The sequence below is a fragment of the Capra hircus genome, chromosome 13 (assembly GCF_001704415.2).
Source record: "Capra hircus breed San Clemente chromosome 13, ASM170441v1, whole genome shotgun sequence".
NCBI classification, from domain to species: domain Eukaryota; kingdom Metazoa; phylum Chordata; class Mammalia; order Artiodactyla; family Bovidae; genus Capra; species Capra hircus.
Genome location: NC_030820.1, coordinates 53,200,493 through 53,223,919, shown reverse-complemented (window position 1 = coordinate 53,223,919; position 23,427 = coordinate 53,200,493). Strand labels below are relative to the sequence as shown.

The window sequence follows — 23,427 nt, the reverse complement described above, 5'->3', positions numbered from 1 at the left end:
GGAGACGGGGCTGGAGCGGGGAGTTGTCCACTCACCAGGTTGTGGGGGAGAGGTCCCTTCTGCCGACCTCAGGGCTGTGTCGCTCCTCTGACCCTGCACCTGACCACCTCTGGACCAAACTCCCGTCTTTATCTGCTGCCCTTCGCTTGGCCCCCACCCAGACTTCCTGTCCCCGCCCCACAACTAGCTTTTCCATGACATGGCCTTTGTGAGGGGGGTGGAGAACCAAGAGAGACCCAGGAGGGCAGGAAAGAGTGAGACCAGGCCGTGAGGTGGAGGGAACGTCTGTGTGGGGGCTTCTGACAGCCCACCTGCTGCAGCTGGGAATCCGCCTCAGGTTTGTGAGCCAGGCGGGTCTGCACCCTGACGGGTGCCCTTGCCCAAAAACAGTGAAGGCAGGGCCGGACGTGGTTTCTGGCCCTGAGCAGTGTGGCCGGCTCTCTGAGGCACCGGTGTCTCCCCTGCAAGTGGGGCCCCTGTGGCCAGCACCAGCTCCTCACTGCTTCCTACAGCCACCCCCGCACACCAGTCTCCTCCCCGCCACCCACTCCCCCTGCCGTGGTACAAACATGCAGGGTGCGGGGGTGGCGGGGGTAGTGGTTGTAGAGGCTGCTGACACGTTGTAAGACCCAGAGCCCTAGGTCCAGGCCAGTTGGCCACCAAGGGCCTGTCTAGCAGGGCCAGGAGCTGTAGGTCCAGCTCTGCCCTCTCCTAAATGTGGCTGAGCCTGGACACAAGGAAAGTTAAGTACAAGACCAGGACCCCTTGTCCTGCAGGGGCTGGGGGCAGGAGGAGGCAGGACCCTGGCCAGAACCCAGTGGAGGGCAGGCTCCCTCAGTCCTCTGGCTCCATGGGGGCCTCAGAACTTGAGGTCTGGGGCAGCCCTGGGGCCCGCTCCCCAAGCCAGGTCCAAGTGGGATAACAGTCCTGAGCCCCACTCACTGGCCGCGGCTTCCTTTCCCTAAAGCTTTATTTTATAAATGTTTAGACAAGTTACATGGGTAACACTTTTTTTAATTAAAATAAATTAACATCTCTACTCTGAGCTTCAAGGGAGACAGGGAGGCGTGGGGAGTTGGGGCGGGTGGGTGGCTACCCAGTGGAGCCCCCTTCTTCATCGTCGCTCCCGTCAGGGACGGCGTCGGTCCCGAAGTAGCGGTCACCAAAGTTCCCTGGGGGAAAAGCAGGTCCTTGTGGTGGGGTCTCAGGCAGGCCCACCTGCCCACCCCCCTGCACCCCACCCCACCCCGAGCGCCACTGAGGAGGCCAGGCAGCCTCACCGATGCCAGGGATGATACGGAAGAGGTCATTGACGCGCTTGTCTACTGCTGTGGTGATGATTCTAACGCGGGGGAAGGCGTAGGCCACCGAATGGACGCCCATCTCTGCCATGAGCAGCGACAGCAGGAAGATCTTGTCCTCAGGCACGTCGTGGTCCTGCGGGGTGAAGGGCTGAGCAGCGGCCCTGGACCTGCCCCGCCCCACCACACACCCACCCCACCCCCCCACCCCCGCTCCCCTCCACCACACACCTACCCCCCACCCCCTGCCACTCACCAGCAGCACCCGCACAGCCATCATGGCCGCTGCGCCCGTGGACACTGTGCAGTCCATCAGGATCACGTGGTCGTCACTTATGTCCTTGGGGAGCCGCAGGTAGTGGAGCTGCAGGAGGCCCCAGGGTCAGGGGGTACCAGAAGGCCACAGCAGGGCTCTCGGGGACTCCACCCCCACCCCCCCTCGGGCTCCACCCATATCCCGCCCTCTCCGAAGTTCCACTCCCTCACTCCCAGGGGCCCCTCACCTCGGGCTCCCCAGTGAGTTGGTTGGTCTGGATGAGGATGGTGCCAATGCGCACGTCCTTGCATACGGCCCGCAGCGCAGGCTCCATGGTCTCACCGGCCCGCAGGATGGACACGCCAGTGATCTGGGGGATGAGGTTGAGCTGGTCAGACCCTGCCTCCCGTTTCCATCCATCTCCCACTGCAGCCCAGGCCCCTGGTACCTGCTTCCCTGCATAGCACTTGCCCGCGTAGTCCTGACCCTGTGGGGTCTGCACCATGCAGTCCTGTGCAGGGCGGGATGAGGGCGTGAGGGTGAGCAGCCTCTTCTCCCCCTCCCTGCTACCCAGCCTCCCCCAACCCTGTCCTCAGACCTGGAACGGCAGGAAGGAGAGTGCGTGCTCGATGAGCAGCCGCATCAGCCTCTTAGAGTAGAAAATGAACTCGTCGCGGCTGGTTTCCCGGTCTCTGTGGGTGGCGGTCATTCCCCAGGTTAGGGAAGGGCGGCTCGCCCGCCCGCCCTGCCCTGAGGGAGGGGAGGAGGGCTCACCTGATGATGGTGTGCATGCCCCGCACTTGTGGTGTGCTCTTGAGGACACTAAGCGTCCTGGGCAGGGGATGGCACTGGTGCGCCGAGGCCAGAGCAGCCCTGAGGACACAAACCGACTGGGAGCTCAAGGAGGGCATTTCCCCCCAGAGCCCTACCCTCCCGCTGCAGGCTGGGGGGGGCAGTGGTGGTCCGCACCGCAGTGTGCCGGGTGGGGGCTATCCTCCCAGTAGTTGATGTGGAGGAAGGCCCCCATTCCCGGATGCCCTCCCCCATAACAGCCAGGCAAGGGTTAAAGGACACGGTGGAAGGCAGAGCAGCTGACCGTTAGGCTGGAAGCAGGGGTTGCGGCGAGCCTCCCTCCCCGCTCCAGGTGCCCTCCCGGTCCAGGTCCTGGCAGACGAATCTCTGCCCCCAAGCTGGACACCTGGTCCCCAACCTCAGGACCCCTCTTCCAGGGGAAACAGCTGAGCTTTGAGGCCAAGCCCCGCCTAAGTTTCCCCAAGGTGATGCGCAGCCCCCTCGGGAGAGGGGCAGAGCTGGCTTCGCAGCCCCTGCTGCCCCGGCCTGGAGCGGAGAGGGGCGGGGCCTGCGGGGCGGGGCGGGGCCTGCGGGCGCCGGCACACAGCTCGCGGGCAGCACCACGGCCAGAGCACTCTGTCCTCACAGATCCCAGCGCAGCTTCCTCTGCCCGCCAGGTGAAGAGGCGAAGAGTAGGTCAGGGAGGGAACAGGGCAGGAAACCCCAGGGTTTACAAAGAGGAAAAGAAGAAAGAGAGAAGACCACTTAGCGGCAGCACCGTGGTCCCCGCAGCCACCAGCTGGACTGGGGAAGAGCAGGAGGCTGGGGGAGGAAGGAGGCGGGGCGGTGGCAGGAAGACCCTGCAGCTCGCACCCCTGGGCCTGCGAGCACCCGCAAGTCCACAGCAGGCGGCCCTGCAGGTCCCTTCCACCCAAGGCAGCCACGCTTCCTGGAAACTTTTATGTCTCTGAACCAAGGCTTCCGCCGGGGCCCTGGGCTGGGTGAGAGGCAAGCGGAGACTGATGCGTGGGCAGGAAGCTGGAGGCCGGCGACTGGCCTGGAGGCATTTCCAACGCAGCTGGAGCTCGGGGCTCGGTCTGGTGCTTCCCGGCTCCGCGACTGCTGCGTAGGGACGGGGCACCACCTTCCGCCTTGTGGGCGGAAAGGGCACTCAGCCCAGAACTCCTAAGGGCTCCACCTGGCTCTCTGCGCCTGGCCTCCAGTGCCAGGGTGGGCCAGCATCCCACAGGGTGGGGGCGGGGGGGGCGCACGGAACGAGAAGGGGGGAGGTGCCTCACCACCGCTTAGGGGAGTAGACTGGCTTCTTGGCTCAAGCAGAGAAGGGGCAGACCCAGGCCCTCAGCTGCAGGATGGGCTGGTGGCACTGCCCTGGGGCCCAGGAATGCTGGCTCAGGATAGCTGTGCCCTGGAGTCGGACCCGATACAACCAGCCCTAAGTCAGATAAAAGCCTCCAGAGAGGTCAGGGTACTATGTGACGTGGGGCAGGTCTTTTGACCTCTCTGGGCCTGAATTACCTGGCAAGGGCAGGTAGAAGCAGTGTGGGAGCCACACCACCCCTTCTGTGCCTGGGGCAGGGCCACCACAGAGGGTGGGCATGGTGGGAGGGGACAGCCCAGACTCCAAGCTCCCTGTAGATGTTGGAAATGCCTCCATCTGCGCAGACAGGCGTGGGAACTCTTACCTGACACTGAGCTCACGCTGCGGCAGCGACAAGGAGACACAAGGGAATGGGGTGGGTGTCAGAGACGGCAGCACTGCTCACCTCAAAGTCATGGGACGGCATTGCCTGTCGCCACCGTGTGCCTCAGCCAGCCAGGCCACCCCCACCCAAGAGCAGACACACCATAGCCCCGGAGGGGAGGGTCCTAGGGGCTGCCTGCCATGGGAGAGGGTCAGCTTCCTGTGGTCCGACAAGGGTACCTCTGGGCGGGATGTCAGAGCCAGGAACCCTGGAGCTCTGTTCCGCAGGCCTCAAGCACCCCACTGTGAAGCCAACCCCAGGGATGGGTGGCCCCCATGGCCAGCCTGTGGTGTGTGACCTTCTAGGATTTTTGGGACAAGGGACCTGGTGCCAAAACCCCAGTCACCCAGAAGGGCTGGAAGGGATAGGCTGTACCCATCCTTGCAAGGCCCACACTCCCTCAGGGAGCCCAGCTGCCCCTGGCCAGTAAATATGGGGCTGCTTGGGCAGGTGGCCCTGGGCAGTGGCAGGTGGGGCTGCGGGGTGTGGGAGCGGGGCCAGCTGTGGCTCACCTCCTCCAGCTGGCTGTGCACATGCTGCACAATCAGGTCGATAGCCACTGTGTTCCCGCTCCCTAGGAGTGAAGGGGGAGGGTGAGGTCCTGTCCCTACTCTTCGGGGGAGCAGGAGGGAGGATAAGGTCTGGCTGTGCCCCCTGTTCCCGCCTCCCTGCCAGATGGGCCTGCAGGCTGACCCCGGGGCACTACGATGTCTGCCACACGCATGGTGGGCTGGATATACTGGTCGAAGGCAGGCTTCACAAACTTATTGTACTGCTTGATGACGCCCTCGATGTCCCGGCCCCGCTCGCTGATGTCACGGCGCAGTCGCCGCACAAGGCGTATGTCGGAGTCCGTGTCCACAAAGATCTTCATGTCCAGGAGCTATGGGGGGGTAGGTGCAGTGAGCAGCTGAGGGCCAACACTGGCAGGGCAGCACAGGCCACAGGGGATCGCCTCCGGCAGAGACCCTGGCTTGGGCGTGGGCCCAGGAGTGGACAAGGCCCTCAGGGCTCCTCTGGGGTCTGGATGATATGGGGCCCTCAGGGGTGGGGAGGGTGTGGTGTGGCTGAATGTGTGTCTGGTGTGCATCATGTGTGGAGTGTGTGTGTATGCACGGTAGGCAGCGGGGTTCCCAGGGCCTGAGCACACTCACACTCGGGACCAGCACAAGCAGCAAGGCCTAGGGCAGAGCCAACCATGCAAAGACCTTGCTCAGGGCAGGGAGGGAGCCATCTGCAGCCTGACTGGAGGGTGTCACATGCGGGGCAGCTGCCCAGAGCCTCCCAGGGGACAGGATGCCCTTGGGGACCTGCCCACATGGGAGGCTAGTTCCCTCCCAGGAAAGAACACACATGTGCACACACATACATGTGAACCTACCCCCCACAAATGTGGCTCTGACCTTGGCAGCCACGAGATGCAAAGGGGCTGTGTGAGATTCAGGAGACAAGGCAGCTCACCCAACCCTGGGCCTCAGCACAGGACGGGAACTGGGATGGAAGCGTGTTTAAGGCCAGTCCAGCAGGAGGACCGGGGTCGTCCGCCTGGAGCCTGTCCTCACCTCCAACAGCGTCTTGTCGGCAAAGGCCATGATTCCCTCGAAGATGATGACATTTGCACCATACAGAGTTTTCTGCAAAGGAACCGTGTGTCAAAACAAAGCGGCCTGGGGCCCCTGCGCCAGCCCAGTGCAGCCGAGCCTGCGGCCTACCCAGTCCTTCTTCCGGCTGTGGGTGGTGAAGTCATAGATGGGCACCTTGACGCTCTTGCCCTGCTTGAGCTTCTTGAGAGTGGAGATGATGAGGTCGAAGTCAAAGGCATCTGGGTGGTCAAAGTTGAAGTTGTTGTGGGCAGCCTGCTCCTGCTGCTGCCTGGTGAGCACCTGAGGTGGGGGGAGGGGAGGAGCTGGGGGCAGCTGCAGACTCAGGCCCCAGGCCAGGGCGGGGGCCACGAGCCTCCCAGAGGCAGCCTGCACCACAGGGCACCCGCACCTTATAGAAGGAATCCATGGACAGCAAGACCACCCAGGGCACATCCAGGGCCTCGATGATCATTCTGGCCACGGTGGTCTTCCCGGAGGCACTGCCACCTCCCAGACCTGTGGGTAGGGTAGAGACCTTGAGCACAGTGGCCCAGCCCAGCTCACAGATGAGTCCCAGTGGTGCCCGCCACTCCCACACAGCCTCTTCTAAACTGGACCGAGGGGCCCAAGCAATGCTAGTCACAAGACACCAGCGCAGGCGTTGGACATTGAGGTGGGTCCCACCTTTCTACTCAGCGGTCCCACCTGATGGTGGCTTTGGCCCACCCTTCCTGCCACGGCCATGCTCACCAATGGCAAAGGCCTCCTTGGACTGGGTGCCATGCTCGTTGTACCATGGCGGCCGCCCTGCCGTGTAGATGGTACGCTTGCTTGTGCGCAGGAGGGGCGGCTCAGACTTGCACTGGCTGGTGGTACGCTTCCTTGGCGAGCGCCCTGCGCCCACAGGTGGAAGCAGCCTGTCCAGGGACTCCGCGTTGCTGCTGTGGGGGAGGGGGACATGGTCATCTTGGCCCAGGGCCATCAGCCCCCAGCCACCCCACATCAGGCCTAGTGTAACTAGTCCATATGGTGCCCCCATGCACACACATAGGCATGGTGAAAGTGAGCAGACTTGTGCAGGGGCACAGCACACCCGGCTGCAGCCCATCCATCTAGGGGACAGTAGGGGACACAGGGGAGCACTGTCCTGGCCCACCTCTTCCTCCCACGTGGACTGGGTGTCAGGGAGATGGGAAGCAGTCACGCCAAGGACAGTCAAGACCCATCAAGGACTGTGTTCCTTCCCCCAACACACTCAGGGCAGCCCTCTCCTTTTGTGAGACCCAATCCCCATCATCCTTCCGGGCACAGAGGGAGGGGCTCCAGAGGGAGAGGATGGAGCAGGAGGGAGACTGAGGGCACCGTGCCAAGTACAGGGAAGAGGGTGGAGGCCCCCAAAGGCTGCACTTGAGGTGGGGTGGAAACTCGACCTGGGGGAGGGAGGGAGACCCCACTGGGGCCTTTTCCAGTGAGCAGAGCTGTGCTGACTTCTTGGCAGGTTTATACCCCAAAGGGGCATGGACATGATGGTTGGCTCAAGGCCCCAAGGCCTGAGGGTACAACAGGGGAGGCTCAGCCTGGCTGAGCGGTCAGACAGGAGACAGAGACTTGGACACAGAGGCCCGTGTGAAGGTGGCCCTAGGCACAGGACCAACTTAGGGGGAAGGCGCTTTCAGTCATTGCCTGAGAGAGAAAGTGGACTGCTCACAGCCTCAGCTTGCAGACCCGCCCCAGAGACGCGGAAAACAGGCTGACAGTCCAGGCAAGGAACCAGGGCACTCTGGACAACCTGGGTAGGACATGTCCACCTGCAGCCAGAGCCCCAGTGATGGATGTTGCTCAGATACGGGTCAAAGCCTGAGAAGGAGCCACACACTGAAGACGTCCTCGATGTACCATCAGGTGAGAAGGCAGAGCGCCACGAGCCGTAAAGGCCAGCACGCGCCTGTCAGGTGGAGGCACAGACAGCAAGCAGCGGCCTCAGCCACCAAGGTCAGGGGCAAGGACTTCAGGTGTGTGTGTTTTATGAGCACATGCCCCTTCATGATCAAAAACCAAACCAACCCTTGGTCTGTCCCCGAAGCTCGCCATCACTGCTATGGCCTGTCGTCGTGGCCAGGACAGGGCGTTGCAAAACTGGCCTTGGGAGATGTCCCCAGGAGTGCAGGGCCGTCTGGCTCACTTCAGGATAACCTAGCATTTCCCTGGCATTCCCAGCTGTGTGGCTCCCAGTGCACCCAGTGTTGCCAAGAGGCAGGAGGACAACGTCTGTGCACACGTGTATATAGAGGGGGAGGCGGAGGGAGGAATTAGCTCAGGGCTAACACGTGACGAGTCACACCAGCGGCTTCCAGGGCACAGAGGGCCCTGTCAGCACAACTGAAGCAGCTGAGAACCGTCAGCTGGATGTGACAGGAGGTGCAGCGTTGTCCCAGGGGACACAGAGTGCCGGGCTGCCTTGGTGCTCTGTCATCTGTATGGCGTGGGTGGGGAGCAAGCCCAGGTTCCCTGGCCTCTGCCCCCAGTGTCACCTCTGCGGCTGGGTGACCTCTGAGGAAGCAATTACGACGCGTCTGTGGAGCTGAGCACAGACCACACAGCAGGACACCCAGGTGACGGGGCAGGGCCGGCTTGCCCAGCGTCACACTCCACCAAGCTGGACGTCTCCAGACCCTGATCGGAGGGCACCGCTGGCCATTCCGATAGCTGCGCTTGGCCCCCAGCAGTGAGCACAGGGCCTCGGGGCCCAAACATAGCTGCCCCCCACATGCGAGCAACCCCCAGGCCCTGGAGGTGACCTATGGCCCGTAGCTGGGGAGAGGAGCTCCACATGCCCCCAGAGGAAAAAAGTCCAGTCTGCGCCTTCTACTTGGAAAGGAAACGCCAACACAGAAAACTGGGTTTGCAGAGAGGCAGAGAGGCTCTGCCAACAGACCAGCCATCGTGCCGACCAGGCTCTGGCACAGACAGGCCGCCTTGCGGGACCGGCGCAGGACAGGAGGCCTGGGCGAGTGCTACTACTGTCTCCCCACTTTTCCCTCCAAGCTGGGCCCCGGGCAGGAGCATCACCCCTCTTGGTGACTGACCCTCATCCCACTGAGGTGATGATGACCACCACCACCACTGCTCCAGAGGCCTGCAGTGCTGACAGCCTGGGAGGGATGCCTTCTCAGGGAAGAGCTGAAGGTAAGCAGGGGTGACCTTGCCAGAAAGCTGCCCACCGAGGGCTGGCAATGGGTCTGAATAGCATCCGGTCCACAGCCAAGTCAGGCCCCACCACCTCCCCAAGTGCCAGGCTCTCTGTTCACTGCATCTTCCAGAGCAGGCCTCTCCCCACTTGGCATGAAAACAACCTCTGATTTGGAAAGTCATGCAAGGCCTCACCTGCCTGCTCTCAGATGTCAGGGTGCTGCCATCCGCAAGGACTAAAGGCAACGTCAACCCGAAGGATTACAAACCATAATGGACACACGTCAGCCAAGAACTGAGAGCTCCAAGCAAAGCTGACATCTGCAGGTGGCAGGCCTGCCTGGCTGCCTGGCCTGGTGTCCACCAGACAGCACATGGGGCTGGGGGTAGCCGAGACACAGTGAAGACAGGAATCCTCACCAGAAGACGGCAAGCCTACCACTCACCTGCCTTCTGCTCCGAGGGTCCAGCACCCTGATACCCGGATGCCAGGGTAAGCTGGGGGGCTGCTCATGGCCAGGACACGAGGGAGACCGGGATGGCAGGACGACCCCAGGTGTGTGCAGGGGTGTCCCTGCACTGCCTCTTAGGCTCCCAGCAGTCCCTCAGGACAGCTCAGGAGCCCCCTGAGCTGCCCCTCCATGGGTGGGCAACACAACCAGTGCGGAGCTGTAGTGAGGTCCGAGCCCTGACTGGCAGAGGCTGCCCACTGGGAGTTGGGGGGCCAACAGGTGAGAGGCCCCAAGAGAAGCAACAGCACTCACCACCAGCCTCAGGGGCCGAGGCCACAGGCATAAGAGGATCACCAGCTTGGGGCTGTGCACTGGCCTGATATTAATAGCACTGACCCTGCCGAGGAGAACAGCCAGGCAGACTCAGGCCAGCATCGGGGTGAGCTGCCCCTCCTGCGCTCAGGCTGGCATGCTGCCCGGCCAGGGCTGGCTGAGGAACCCCATCCGGAACACCCTGGATAAAGTCTCAGACCCCACCTCCCAGGGGCTGCAGAGCGCAGGGCCCCCAACCCCAAGACAGGGAAAGCAAAGGTGTCTTTAGGCTGAGCTATCAGCAAGGAGCTGAGCTAAGGGCCCCACCCCTGCCCCAGGTGCCTCCTGAAAGCATAAACAACCTGAAACTCTACCCCCCTGAGGCCTCCTCCAAGAATAACTGCCCGCCACCCCCACCCCATCACGGAGGCTCCAGCACATCCCTCAAGGCCATCATCAGTGCTCAGTGCTTAACTAGGGTCACAGCCATGCCCCAGGCCAGCAGCAGGAGGAAGAGCAGGCCCTCTGGTGTGTGGCTGCAGTATTCACTCATATCCCAGGTCCCCAGCCTCCTCCCTGTGATTAATCCAATCCATACACCAGCTTTTCTACTCTGCTTCAGGGCTCAGAGGAAGCCCCTTCTGGGCACCACCTTGGGGTAACAGGTCTGCCCCCATCCACCAGGAGCTACTCCCTCCCGCCCCCACCCTACCTGCCCTGCTCAGTCTCAGGGCTGCAGAGGGGCCCCTGAGCCCCATCGTTCTTTAGGAGTTTCCTGGGTGAGTGAGTAAAAGGAAGTCAGAGGAGAGAGTAGCTGGCCCACTGGGGCCTGGTCTGGGGGTAGGTGGCCCAGACAAGCTCAGGAACAGAAATCTGAGCAGACAGAACTGGGGCCGGGGGACTGCAGTCCTGAAGGGGTGCAGTAGGCTCCAGGGACTTGGAGTCGCCACCCCACCCACTGGGAATCCCCCTAGAGGAACCCCTCTTTCCCGTTGCTTTGAGCAAGTAGGCCAGCTTCCTTCCACTAGCCCAGTGGCAGCCCCCAGACCTGTGTCCACCAGGACCCCACCAGGAAGACAGCCCAAAGGGTGCTCACTAGTCCACCAGCACCTCCAGTGCAAAGGAAAAGTCGGTCCCTTCCAGAAGGCCAGGCGCACAAGAAGCCTTCATGCAGACCACAGAAGGCAAAGTGGAGCCGAGGTCAGGCGAGAGCCTCTGTGCAGAGGCACCTGCACAGACACCCAGACAAGGAAGGGAGGCAGCTTTGGTACCTTCACCGGGGTTGGGGGGCGGGGGGGGGTGCGTGCAGGGACTGCTTGAGGGGTGTGTGTGTGTAGGGCTGTGCAGGGACTGCGGGGGGAGGGGAACACGTGCTTGAGGAATATCCCAGAGAATAGAGAAGGCAGGGTGTAATGAGAAATTCCCCCAGATGTCCAGAAGCTCCAGGGCCACTCCATGGGGCTCTGTGGGAGAATGTGCTGGTCTCTGCTTACTGCCCACAGGCCCTGGCTCCCCTCCTGTCCCCTGGGGACCACGCTTTTAGGAGGAAGACCACTGTATCACCCTGGCCCTGCCAGGGTCACCTAGGTCCACTACTCCGTCTGTGCACCAGGCAGGGCCGCCAGCCGCTGCCAACCGATGTCTACAGAGGGCGCTCTTCTCAAGAGTTTATCTGGTCTCCAACACATCAGATTGTGTGGAACTAACAAGTGTCACAGATTCAGGTCCCTCCTCTTCCACCCTGTCATCCGAGCCAGCATCACTGCTCACCAGGAGGCCGTGAGCCTGGAGGGACACCAGAGGCTCCTTCAGGCGCAGGGGGCCTGAGACCCTCTCCCTGCTCGCCCAGCAGCTCTGCTGGCAGCGCCCAGTCCTGAGCAGTCCAAGCCATGGCACTTTGGCACTTTCCAGACAGACCGCCAGGCTGAAAAGTTTTTCTTTGGACCCAGCCTGTGGCCAGCGCTGGGTCAGGCGGGGAGAGGGGGTGGGGCGGTGTTCAGACCCGGAAGTGAAGAGCCAGCCCTCCCCTGAGCGCTGCTCTGCCTTCTGGGTCCGGGCCCCAGAGGCCGTGAGCGGGAACTGCCTCCCCAGCCACGGGACAGAACCCCGCCTCTCCGCCACAATGTCCCCTCCTGCAAAGTCCCCAGAGCCGCGACTGTCCAGGTGCTTAGGCGGGAACTGGAAGATACCGTGCCCCGCACCACCCAGCATCACGACCTCTGGCCTCAGCTGGGAGGCCGAGTCTGTATGGGTCCCGGAACGAAGTGACCACCTGGGAGCATCCGGCGGGCTAACAGTCCAGCCCGGTGCTCGTAGGCCCGGCGCCGCGTCGGCTCGGGACAGAACGATCCCCAACACAGGCCCTGCCCGCGGCAGTCCGTGAGGTCCCTCCCCCGCCAGGCCACGGGGACCGTTGGCCGGTCCAGGCCCGGATCCCTGGGCCGCTCCTCCCACGGAACACGAGGGGCGCGCCGCGCCTACCGGTCCTCGCACGTGGTCTCGCTCTTCCCCTCCGGCCGATCTGGCCCGTCTCCAGCCGCGAGGGGCGGCGGCGCCGGTCGGGGGGCGTCGGCCGAGGCCGGGGGCGCAGCCATGAGCTCGGGGGCCTCTCCGCGGGCGGGGTGGGGCGGGGCTTGGGGGACGGCCGCTCAGGCTGTCGGGAGCTATGGTTCAGGGCCTGGCGCCGCGCGCCCTCCAGCGCGCTCTGCGGACTACAAGTCCCACCAGGCCGCGCGCGCCCCGCAAACTACAAGCCTCACGAGGCCTTGCAGCGGGTGTGCAGGTAAGGACCCCAGCCCACGCTTTACCACAAACTCGTCTACACAAAACCGCTGAAAAAAAATCAATAAACATTTATTTGATACAGTTATTTTTAATACATACAGTTGATGGCCCGCCCCGAGCCACTCCCGGGACCGGGGCGGGGACGAGGACCAGGGACAGATGGTCACAAGGCGGGCAGGGCCCGAGCTCACCGTCAAAAACATCTTGCAAATAAACACTTTGTAGATAGAATATATATGTATATATATGGTTACAAGTGATAGCTGGAACCTCTCTTTCAAAATGCACTTAATACGGAGAACTGGCATTAAAAAACCCAAACCAAGAAACCCAAAGTACAGGCAGGAGGTGCTGGCTCCTCCAGAACTCCAGGCCTTCAGGACAGCTGCCTGGGGCCCACGGAGGACAACACACAGGGACAGCCCTCCCCTCTGTGGGTCAGGGTGCACCCATTCTTTCCCTTCCAAACCAAAGGGACAGGAGGGGGCTACAGCCAGGAGGGCCATCAGTCACACCAGGGGACACTCATCTGCCCTTGCATGAGCAAAAAAAAGTGCATCCTATTTTGTGTGAAGTTTCGGTCCCTTGAGTCAACCCTTTCCTGTTCTCAGGGCAAGGGAGGTGGGCTGGGCCAGAGGTAGATCTTTAGAAAGGGACCTGGCATTGTGCCCTGGGCCTGGGGTCTCAGGCAGGGTCCATGCCCACCACACAGAGGGGGTTGTCTGCCACTGGGTCCCTCTCACCGAAGGTGTCAATCAAGGCTAGGTAACTACCAGGCTGCACTCCCAACAGAATGGGATGTGGACAGATTCCACCAAGCCACCAATGGCTCCATTGCCATGGGAGGAGGGCTCTATAGACCAGCTTGTCACTGCCACCCACCAGCATGGACGAGCAGGGAGGGGAAGAGGAGAAAGGGGTCCCCACCCAGCAGTCCCCATGCCTTAAAGACAAAGAAGGGGGTTAAAGTGCTAAACATCAAGTTACCCAGGACCCCACTTCTTCCCACACATCCGGTGAGGTTCCCACATCAGAGATCGCACATGGACGGCAGGGGTGACAGTGAAACTAATCCCCCAACCAAAACCAGCCCCCACTCCCCAAGGGCCAAGTACCTGAGAGGCCGGCCAGGCGGCCATCCCCTGCCGAGGTGCTGAGGTCCAACCTCTTCCTGCCATCGGTGACAAGGACAAAGTGCAGGTGGGGCCCCACCAGCGCCTATTCCCCGGCACCCTCCCATAGCTGCCCCTCCAGTGGCTGCCCACCCACCTCTACCTCCCCAGCCATACACCAGCGACACCCAGGAATACAAGAAGGAAAGCCCTCCTGCCTGAAGCTGGGCTGCCTGCCTCAATATCTGACGCTGGATTTCCTGCCCCTGCCCAGGCCTCTACCTGCCGATCAGATCAGGTGTGTGTGAGTAGGGGGGTCCACATTTCCACATCCCCCCCCCAGCACACAAGCCAGGACTGCCCAGGGTCAGAGCACTCGGGTCAAGTGAAGAAGCTAGAAACAGGCAGTATAGCGCCTCGGCCCCCAAGCCTCCTGGCAGCCGTCTCCCTGGTGCAGGGTGAGGAGAGCTGAGCCCACACTGGACCCTCCTCTCCAGGGGTGAGATGGGGACAGGAGCCTGGGGGCAGGCATGCCCAGTTAGCACTGCCTCCCTGAGCAGGGGAGGGACCCCAGCCCAGCCCCTAGATCCACCGTCGGCACCAGGAAACCCTTAGCACCAAAATGTTAGATTGTGGTGAGTTTTTGTATAAAAAACAGAATTAAAAAAAAGGTTTGTTACTTGTCACAGCAACGAGACTGGCATCCACTACACCCAGGAGACACACGCACACAAGCAAATATCAAAATTCACATCATCCAGGATCGGCAAGGCCAAGCCCTCAGCCCACCCCCACCCCCCAGTAGAAAACAGCCTCTGTCCAAGCCTACAGCTCTGAAACCCTCCCTGCCCCAGCAATGCCATGGCAGGAAGGTGTGGCTGCATCCTCAGTGCCCTGGACTCCACTTGACCCAACCTACAGACCTCGCTGTCCTCAGGGCACCAAAGGGAGCCAAGACAGAGCCCTGGCGCTGCCACCAACTTATATGACCTCGACCAAGTTCCCACCCTGGCCTTCGGCTCTCACATCAAAAGGCCACACAACCAGAAATGAAAGAGCAGGTAAAAAAGGAGGAAGGAGGCTCCCACGGGAGCTTGGCCATGGGTCAACCCAGGCCAGCAGACTGAGGCTGCTTCCCACAGTGGTCACTACTTAAGCCAGGCCCCAGGTCCCCACTCCACAGGCCTGTGGGCCCCAGGTGACCCTGGAACTCAGACTGGCCCTCCCTAAATCCATTGGGCTATGTGATTAGGCCAGTGGCATTAGCGAAGCTGGAGGCTGAGGCCAGAGCTCGCTTCATGCAGCCCCTCAGCCCTGCTCAGCAGTTCTGCGATGGCAGAAGAGCCTCTGCTGGCCTCAAGCAGGGAGCACTACTGGAGACAGTGGAGCAAGACAGCCTCCCCCATCACAATGGACACAGGCCAGTGGGGCAGGGGCCTGAGCACAGCAGGGGTTGCACAGCAAGGGAGGGTGGGCCTAGAGAGGTAGAGCGCAGAAGTGCAGGAACCAGAAGGCAGCGGGGCACAGGTGGGGTGGGCCATCAGGTCAGCACGGTAGTTGTCAGACTTGGGGTCTGTCCTGGGAGGTAGCTGGGGGTGCTGGGGTTCCAGTGTCGGGTCAAGAGGCGAGGCCGCTCAGGTATCCTCATCAGCCCAGAACAACAGGCTACCCAGGGACCGTCTGAGCCTTGGACTCAAAGCAGATGGGGCATGGAGCTCATGTGCCAAGGGCCAGAAGGCCATATGCCTGCTCCGCAGTGCCCGCACCTGAAGCCCAGGCTCTAGCCCTTCCCCCACCGCCCGTGATGGTCCCTCCAGACTATTGCACTCCCCAGCTGCCCGGTCCTCCTGGGAGCCCCAGACCAGGGCATCCTGCGGCAGCCTGCATGGGAAGGGGCTGCCTTCAGGGAGGAGAGGGCTGCCCACCGCTGCTGGACAGACAAACAGGCGGGGTAGGGGTGGAGACCTGGAGGGCAGGAGGCTCTGGTGCCCCACCCCAGACACAGGGGCCGGGCCAGTGTGGGGGCCGGGCCCCACCCACCTGCCAGGCTCCAAGCTCACTTCTCAGGTGCCTTGCCGGCTCCCACCTTCCGGCCAGTGGAGCCCCGGGCCCCCTTGTCTCTGCCTGCTGGTGGCCAGTCGTCTTGGTGGGGAGGCGTCCCGGGGGCCGGCTCCTCGGAGGGCCGCTCTTTGGGCTTGCGGCCCCGCTTCTTCCCGCCGGCTGGACTCTTCTCTTTCCTGGGCACGGGGGAGTCCACGCCCTTGTGTCTGGGAGGCGGGTCTGCCGAAGTGCGGAACCAGTTCTGAGGAAAGAAGCAGCAGTGGAGACCCTGGGGTCTGGGACGCTGGAAGGCAGAACAGAGGGGCCCTAGGGTCTCGGGCACCCAAGCTTCCAGGGAAGCCACTCTGAAGAGAAACCAGAAGCTTCCTCAACAGTGGCAACTTGCTCAAGCAAAGGCAACAAAAGCTGTCATCCCGACCCCCTCCTCTGCCCCTCCACGGGGCCAGTCCATCCAGCCGCACCTCCGCGTGGGTCTTGAGGATGTGGTACTTGACGCCGCTCTCGGAGCTGAATTCCTTGGGACACAGCAGACAGCAGTACTTCCCCACCAGGTGGTCCCCCTGTAAGGCACATGGCAGTCCAACCCCCAGAGGTTGGCCCCCACCCTGGCCCTTAGAGGACCAGAAGTTCCCAGATGCAGTTGGGACCCCCACACTTGTAAGGTTTGTCTGGATGGGTGCCCATTGGGTGGGCTTCACAGACCCACAAGGCTGCTGTGATGGGACCACCAAGGTGCCCTGGCTGCAGGGGAGCACAGCGAGGGTGGCAAGAGGCAGGTGCTCCAGGGAAGAGTCACAGCCCATAGCCGAGGGTGTTAGGTCAGCCCCAACCCTGGGTCGACCACCCACCTGTATAGGCACAGATGAAGAGCCCATAAACAGGACCAACCATGACTGACTGACTTACGTCCAGGCTGAGGCTGGGGGGACAGTGTCCTGGGCTGTGCTGGCCCTGGACCCCAAAGGGCCAGGGGGACACACAGGATGTATGGGACCCTGGGGAGCAGCTGGGAGCACCGAGCACACGGCTGAGGGGAGGGCCTGGGCACTGACCTTGCTGCAGCTGGCCAGGTGGGCCTTGAGGCCGGACACGCTGGAGTAGATGGCTTCACAGCACTGGGGGTGGGAGGTGACCGTGGGGACAGGCTCTCCAGCAGGAGCCCACTGACCACCGTGCACCCCTTGCCCAGCCCAGGGGATCTGGGGCCCATCTGAGGCAGGTGGGTGGGAGTGATCCCAGAAGTCAGAGGGTGTGGCAGGCTGAGCTGCTAGGGCTGAGGTCAAGGCCTCTCTGCCTATGAAACTCGGGCCACATGGAAGTCTCCCCCCAAGGCCAGCCCTGGGCCCTCTATTCTGAGTCCCAGAGCTCCCACGCCTGCCCAGACTGCCCAGCTCACATCGTTGGGGCAGTTGACGTGGCCTTTCTCCTTGACCTCGTTCTTCCATGCCTCCAGCAGCTCAGGGTTCAGCACAGGAAGGCCTGGCCGCGTGTAGTTGAGCTACAGACACAGCAGTTGACAGGGTAAGCTGGAGGTGACCCAGACATTCCCCTCCATGGATGGGAGGTCTGCACCCAGGAGGCGGGCGGACTGCCCAGGTTCCTCCCACGGGCCTTACGCTCAGAGACAGGGAGGAGGGCTCACCCGTGCGGTCTCGGGCACCAGGTCATCCTTCATCCGCCGCTTGGTCCAGTCTCGGGCCAGCTCGTCCTCTGCGATCTCCTGCAGGTGGAACACAGCGACCTGGGCCGACGTGCGGCGGATACGGCCGCTGGGAGTCCGCTCCACACCCAGCGGGTCCTCAGCCTCAGGGGCCTTGTCAGAGGGCTCCTCAGGGGGCTGTGGAGGGGAGGCTGGGTGAGCTGGTGAGCCACATGGCATGTGCCACACAGAGAACACAGGAGAAAGCAGGCTGGGGGCACAGACGCCCATCACAGATTCATTCCCCTGACACACCAGTCCCCCAGGAGGGAAGAGGGAGCCCACAGGGCAGGGGCCTGAGGAACGAGCACCCAGGCTGTGGTTACTCACCGGGGCTGTGTGCTCTGAGCGCACGTGGTAGTCATGGCCTGCTTTGGAGCGGTAGGGCTTGCCACAGTGGGTGCAGGGGAAGGACGGAGTTTCCACTTCGCAGGGCGGCTTTCCACAGCGTCGCTGATGGTACTGGTAGCCCATGAGACTAGAGAAGGCGGCCCCGCAGCCCTGGGGTTCGGGGGGCAGGTGAGTGTGGTAAGCAGCCAGGCCACATCCACCTGGCGTCCACACCTGCAGGCCCACTCACCTCTTGGGGGCAGCGCAATCGGCCCATCTGCTTCAGCACCTTCCGCAGCCGCTCCCGCTCCTCCTGCTCGTTCCCCTCCGAGGCCTCGGCATCAGAGGGCTGAGGGGCAGGCCAGCCTCAGTGCCCCTGCCACCACGGGGCCCGCCCCTGCCCGGGGCCACGGATGGCCCTAGTCAGGCACGGGAGCCACTAAGCTGTGCTAGTGAGAGGCCAGTGGTCAGAGCCGGGCAGGTAGGGGGAAGGAGACCCGCGGCCAGTGGGCAGCATGGACGGCAGCTGGGCCCGAGGGGATACCTTGGTGCTGTGCTCAGCCATGGTGTGGTAGTTGAGGCCGGCCTTGGACTTGAACTGCTTCCGGCAGTGCTGACACTTCAGTGCATCCTGCAGCTGCAGACGGGCATGTTGGTGAGAGGTCGGTCCTGGGGTGCCTCCCCTCCCGAGCCAGGGGGCAGCCCTACCTTCTGACACACTTCCATGTGCTTCTTAAGCCCCACGAGGGTCTTGCGGGTGACCACATTGCAGGTGGGGCAGACAGCCTCCCCCCGTTCGTGGATGGCCCGTTGCCACTGCTCCTCAGGGCCACCTGCAGGGCAAGGCCAGGGCCTCAGGTGAGGGGCAGGAGCTCCCAGATGACCTTAACGCCAAGCACAGAACCCAAAGCCCACACTCAGTTCCCGTCCCCATGGTTCAGGATCTGCCTCCATCATCAAGACTTGGCCTGTGCCTTGCCACTCAGCAGCCCCTACCTGGGGCTTGGTGGGTCATAGGAGCTGGCACCTCCTTGTTGACAGCGCTGGTGGGGGCTGGCCCCTTTTTCCGCGTGTCTTCAGGGCCCGGGCCCTCCTGTTTCTTGGCCCTATGGATGCGGGCTTTGTCTTCTGCCTTGGCCAGCCCTGTGCAAACAGGCAGAAAGGCAGGTGTCAGCTGAGGGTGTGGCCACAGCGTGTGTCTGGCCCCCGAGGGTGCCTGGCTAGTCTAGGCCTTACCTTTGAGTCCAAAAGTCCCTGAGATGGACGGCTGCTCACCCGTAAACTTCTTGGGTGTTTTCTGTTTCCTTCCTGACTCAGGAGAGAGAAAACAGAGGCCAAGACTCTGGTTAAATAACCATTGGTAAGCTCAGGCCGGCTCATTGCTGGCCTCACCCTGGCCGCTGCCTCCCAATCCCATCTTACTGTGCTTTATGCGCTCTGCACCCTCCTCAGGCGGGGACCCGGGGCCTGGAGCCCTTGGCACCTCCTTGCCCCCTGAGGGTCTGCTGCCCAGAGAAAGGGGGCTGCTGCTGGGGTCTGTGCTCAGCTGGAAGGCCGAGCTCTGCTCTGGGGTGGCTGGGCCGTACTCTCCGTTCTCTGGCCTCGCATGCTTGGGTGGGATGGGGCAGGCGTCCAGGCCATCCGCAGTCCTACAGGGAGCAGGGAGTAAAGACAGGAGGACCCGCTCTGGGCCCTGTTACCCCTGGACTGCCCTAGGGACACCCAGTCCCAACCTGGCAGGAGCCCCCATACCTTTTCTTACCGCTGCTCCTCACTGCAGCCCGAGGAGCTTTGTTCTCAGACTTGGTCAGCAGAACCACCTTGCAGGGTGGCGTGTGTCTGCTGATGGCAATGGGCCTGCTGACCGTCACTGGCTTACTGACCACGATGGGTCTGCTGACTGTCACTGGCTTCGCAGCTGGCACAGGTTTTGTAACTGTTACAAGCTTTGTCATCGGCACTGACTTGTTGATAGTCACTGGTTTGGTGACTGGCACCGGTTTGTTGACTGTCACTGGCTTGGCAATTGGTACAGATTTGGTGACTGGTATAGGTTTGTTGACTGGTATGGGCCTAGTGACCGGGACAGCTTTAGTGACTGGCACGGGCCTGCTGATCGTCACTGGTTTGGTGACTGGCACGGGTCGGCTGACTGTCACTGGTTTGGAGACTGGCACAGGCCGGCTGACTGTCACTGGCTTGCTGATGCCAATGGGCTTGCTGATAGTGACAGGTTTGCTTACTCCAATGGGCTTGCTAACCCCAACTGGCCGACTGACAGTGACTGGCCGGCTGACTGGCCCAGGCTTGGGGGCAGGCAGGGGTCGGTCCATATGGTTCCAAATCTGGTGCTTCTCCAGCTGGGTCTTGGAGGTGAATGCAGCCTCACAGAAGGGGCAGGGAAAGGTCAGCCTTTCTGAGATGGCACCCTGGGTGGAGAGGGCAGATATGGACACTCCCAAGCCAACAGCCAGGGTAGGGTGGGCCCCAGGCTTCCCCTTCCCCAGGCTTCCCCTTCCCCAGGCTTCCCCTTCCCCAGGCTGCAGTCCCTTACCCCTTGGCACCGCTGGTAGTGGTACTTAAGCCCGTAGATGCTGGGGAATTCCAGCCAGCACCCGGCATTTGGACACTTTACTCTCGAGTGCGCCTTGAACTCGTCTTTCCATTGGTTCATCAGGGAGAGCTAGGTGTGGGAAAGGCCAGGCTGCTGACCCTGCAGCCACCCAGGCCTCTACCAGCCAGCCCCAGACTCAGTACTGTCCCTAGGCCTGCAGGACTCCCACTTGTGGTCCACTGGGCCCCGTCTCGAAGCCCTCAAGCACGGAGCAGCAGGCAGATGTGGGCAGGTAGCTCAGTGCTAGACCCACAGCAGGCAAGCCCGGCAAGGCAGTGGGCTTCCAGGAACACCTCGCAAGAGCCCACCCAGCCCTCGGGGAGCTCACGGGAATGTCTCGGAGTGCCTGATTCTCGGCTTTTGGACGCCCCTTTTTCTTCCCTTCCGTCCTGTCGCCAGCTGGACTTTCCAGGTCAAAGCAGAGTGCGGCCTGGCTGGGCACCGTCTGCCCAGCCCGGACCACTGGCAGCCCTGCAGCACACGACACATCAAGGCTCAGAGAATGCATTCACCGCAGCCTCGTCCGCCAGCCAGGGGGGCTGGTCCTGCCTGGAATGAGCCTCATGTCCCCTGCACTCATGGAGACAGGGAGGCAGGAGGCTGTGGTCCGCTTTGGTCAGGAACCCTGGGCCCCGGCTGCCCCTCCCCAGGAAGCCTTTCAGGAGGCCAGGCTGGGCACCCAGGAGCCTGACATCCGGGGAGACCTATACCCAGCACTGGCCGCCTAGGACCACCGGTTGCCTCCTCTTACCCAGCTTTGGGGGCTCATGGAGCACAGGAAGTCGGACCTCGTTCCGGCTGCCATCCTTCCCAGGCCCGCTCCTGCTGGATCCTGGGACCCGGCGGCCTCCTCCAACACAAAAGGGATCGGTCATCTCTGCAGAGCAAGTGGACAGACCCACAGGGCCCACTCAGGACCTGAAAATGGGCTGCCCTTGATCCTACCCCCAGACAGGCCCACATTCTGGCCTGAGGAGGGGGAGCCTGCTGGCCTGTGCTTTTAGTCACAAGGGAAAGGTTAGGGGTAGGGGGGATTAGTTCTGGTTTAGGGGAGGGGCTGCCCAGCCAAAGTCTCCCTGGATGGCCAGGAGACACCATCAGCTTGGAACAATCTAGCTCTGTCCTGAGACCCTCACCTGCTCCAGAGGGCTCCCTGTCTTCAGACACACTACCCCAGAGAGCCCCAGGGAAGGGAGGCCAAGGACACCCCTCAGGGGCCAGTTATGACACCAGTGTGGCTGCGGGTCACAGCTGTGCTGGCCTGGCACCTAGAACACCTTCCCCCACAGCCCTGCCCAGACCCAAGGCCATGCTTGGGACCTGAGCCGACACCCTTGCATTCTTCTCCCCAGGACACAGTCTAAACAGCCAAGGTGGGCGCTAAGGGCCCCCACCCTCCCTAGCTGCACACATACCTTCTCCAGTCCCTGTGCCAGCAGAACTGCCCTCCTGGAGCCTCTGCTCCACCTTGTTTCCAGCCGCAGCCCCTCCAACCAGATGGACGACTCGTGCTGGACCCCTCCAACACGCCTCACCTGACTGGCCTCCTCGCCTCCAACCCTCAAGAAATGCTCTGTCCCCAACCTACAGGCCCACCAGCCCCATTCCAGAGACCATAGACTCTGAAAGCTGGAGCGACTCTGAGTCCAGCCCAGTGGGTCCTCCCACAGGGACTCTCAAGGCCACAGAAGGTGGTAGGGGTGTGTGGGCAGGTGATCCTTCCCCTGATTTCTAACTTCTTTCTTTTTGTATTTTTCAGGTCACACCTCATGGCATGTGAGATCCTAGTTCCCCAACCAAGGATGGACCCTGAGTCCCCAGAGTTGGAAGCGTGAAGTCTTAACCGCTGGACCACCAGAGAAGTCCCGTCACTAACTTCTATCAGAGGAAAACGAAAGGATCTGCTGTGCCTAGGAGGTCCAGAGGCCCTCTGGGCAGGATGAGGTCAGAGATCAGGGCAGTCACTGTCCATGGCCACAGGGTGGCCTGTATCCACAGCCTGAGGGAGGCGGGTAAGGGTCCAGAGGGCTCTAAACAAACTTCTCTGGAAGTGCTCACACTGATGTTTCCAAGAAGACAACCCAACAGTAGTCACCCCAACCCCACGATGACCCCAGAAGCCAGTGGTGTGTGTACCTGCTGAGCCCGGCCTTTCCAGTCCTCCTCCAGCCTGGGTGGAGAATTCAGAGTTGGGTGGTCGGGGGCCAGATCTGGCCTAGGAGGCAGAGACCCTCCTTCCATCCAAGGCCTGTGACTCGCGCTCCAGGAGGAGAACGGGCTTCTACCCTCCCTGAGGAGCCAGCAGGGTCGCAGAGGTGGGACCCTCACTGGGATGGAAAGGAGTGCCACGCGCTGACCGCAGGCGACGCTGGAGGCGGGACTGCGGTCCAGGCCGCTCAGCCCGGGACCCCGGCCTAGGCCCAGGCGCGCGGATGAGGCTGGCCAGGGGACGCACACCTGGAGGCTGGCCTCGCCACCCACCTGTCACCTGCGGTGGGTGCGGGCCCGGCCTGGCCCCGGAAGGGCCGATTCCGCGAGCCTGGGGGTGGCCCAAAGGCAGTGAACCAAAATGGCGACTTTTTCTGGAGAAGGAGGAGGCAGGGACGCGGCGCCGACGCGGGGCGGAGGGCGAGGCGCGGGGGTCCGGGCGCGGCGGGGGCTGCGGGCGGGGGCTCGGGGCCCGGCCCCCCCGATTTGCGCGCGGGGTCAGGGTCGGGGGCGCGGCCGGCGCGGGGGCCGCCCGGGGGCGCGGCCGAGGGTGCGGCGGGGCGCTTACCTGCGGCGCCCAGCAGGCCGGGGCCAGGCGGAGGCCGGGGCCAGGCCGGGCCGGGCCGGGGCGCGGGGCGAGGGGCGCAGGGTCCGGGCGGCGCAGGCTGCGCGCCGCGCTGCGCACATGCGCGCTCCCGCCCCTCCCACCTTTGACAGTTTTACTGTTGGGGGGAGGGGGCGAACTCTCGCGGTATTCCTGCTGCTGCTCGGCGACGGGAGAGACGGGTCGGGGGAGGGGGCCTGTTCGGCCATTCCTTAGCCCCGCTGCCTGTCCGTCCCCTGCGTGGGCTGGGTCGCCAGAGCAAAGTGGCCAGTGACGCCTCCGTCGGGCCAGAGGCAGTTTTCAGGCACTGGGGTAAACTGAGGCATGGTGGGGCGCTGGGTGCTGTCCCAATCCCAGCGCGCACGGA

At 62.7% G+C, this 23,427-nt stretch overlaps 2 protein-coding genes and 1 long non-coding RNA gene across 9 annotated transcripts; 1 reads left to right on the top strand and 2 right to left on the bottom strand.

Moving 5' to 3' along the window:
* Positions 1,026–12,397, bottom strand: UCKL1 (uridine-cytidine kinase 1 like 1). 7 transcript variants are annotated; one of them, XR_001919030.1, is made up of 15 exons: positions 12,130–12,397; positions 6,446–6,636; positions 6,105–6,211; positions 5,825–5,995; positions 5,675–5,746; positions 4,806–4,995; positions 4,625–4,686; positions 2,996–3,015; positions 2,332–2,430; positions 2,156–2,249; positions 2,010–2,068; positions 1,805–1,927; positions 1,558–1,665; positions 1,281–1,437; positions 1,026–1,172 (listed from the first exon to the last, which is right to left on the bottom strand). XR_001919030.1 is itself a non-coding variant. In XM_018057485.1 (15 exons), the coding sequence occupies exons 1-15, from the start codon at positions 12,240–12,242 to the stop codon at positions 1,093–1,095; spliced, it is 1,647 nt and encodes a 548-aa protein (XP_017912974.1). In that variant the 5' UTR covers positions 12,243–12,294; the 3' UTR covers positions 1,026–1,092. The 7 variants fall into 7 exon arrangements, 6 of the variants coding, with proteins under 6 accessions (XP_017912974.1, XP_017912973.1, XP_017912972.1 ...); XM_018057485.1 differs by having other exon boundaries at positions 2,006–2,068; positions 6,446–6,633; positions 12,130–12,294; XM_018057484.1 differs by lacking the exon at positions 2,996–3,015 and adding an exon at positions 4,053–4,069 and having other exon boundaries at positions 2,006–2,068; positions 12,130–12,293.
* Positions 6,654–12,747, top strand: LOC108637400. Its single transcript, XR_001919031.1, has 2 exons — positions 6,654–9,377; positions 11,151–12,747. It is a non-coding gene; the product is annotated as an uncharacterized LOC108637400 (long non-coding RNA).
* On the bottom strand, positions 12,481–23,056 carry ZNF512B (zinc finger protein 512B). Its single transcript, XM_018057482.1, has 18 exons — positions 23,025–23,056; positions 22,385–22,418; positions 21,000–21,125; positions 20,577–20,719; positions 20,189–20,317; positions 19,387–20,063; positions 19,057–19,283; positions 18,871–18,942; positions 18,631–18,777; positions 18,343–18,467; positions 18,179–18,271; positions 17,885–17,983; positions 17,635–17,805; positions 17,248–17,442; positions 17,002–17,103; positions 16,658–16,720; positions 16,067–16,165; positions 12,481–15,846 (listed from the first exon to the last, which is right to left on the bottom strand). Exons 3-18 carry the CDS (start codon positions 21,121–21,123, stop codon positions 15,601–15,603), a joined length of 2,712 nt encoding a protein of 903 aa, XP_017912971.1. The 5' UTR covers positions 21,124–21,125; positions 22,385–22,418; positions 23,025–23,056; the 3' UTR covers positions 12,481–15,600.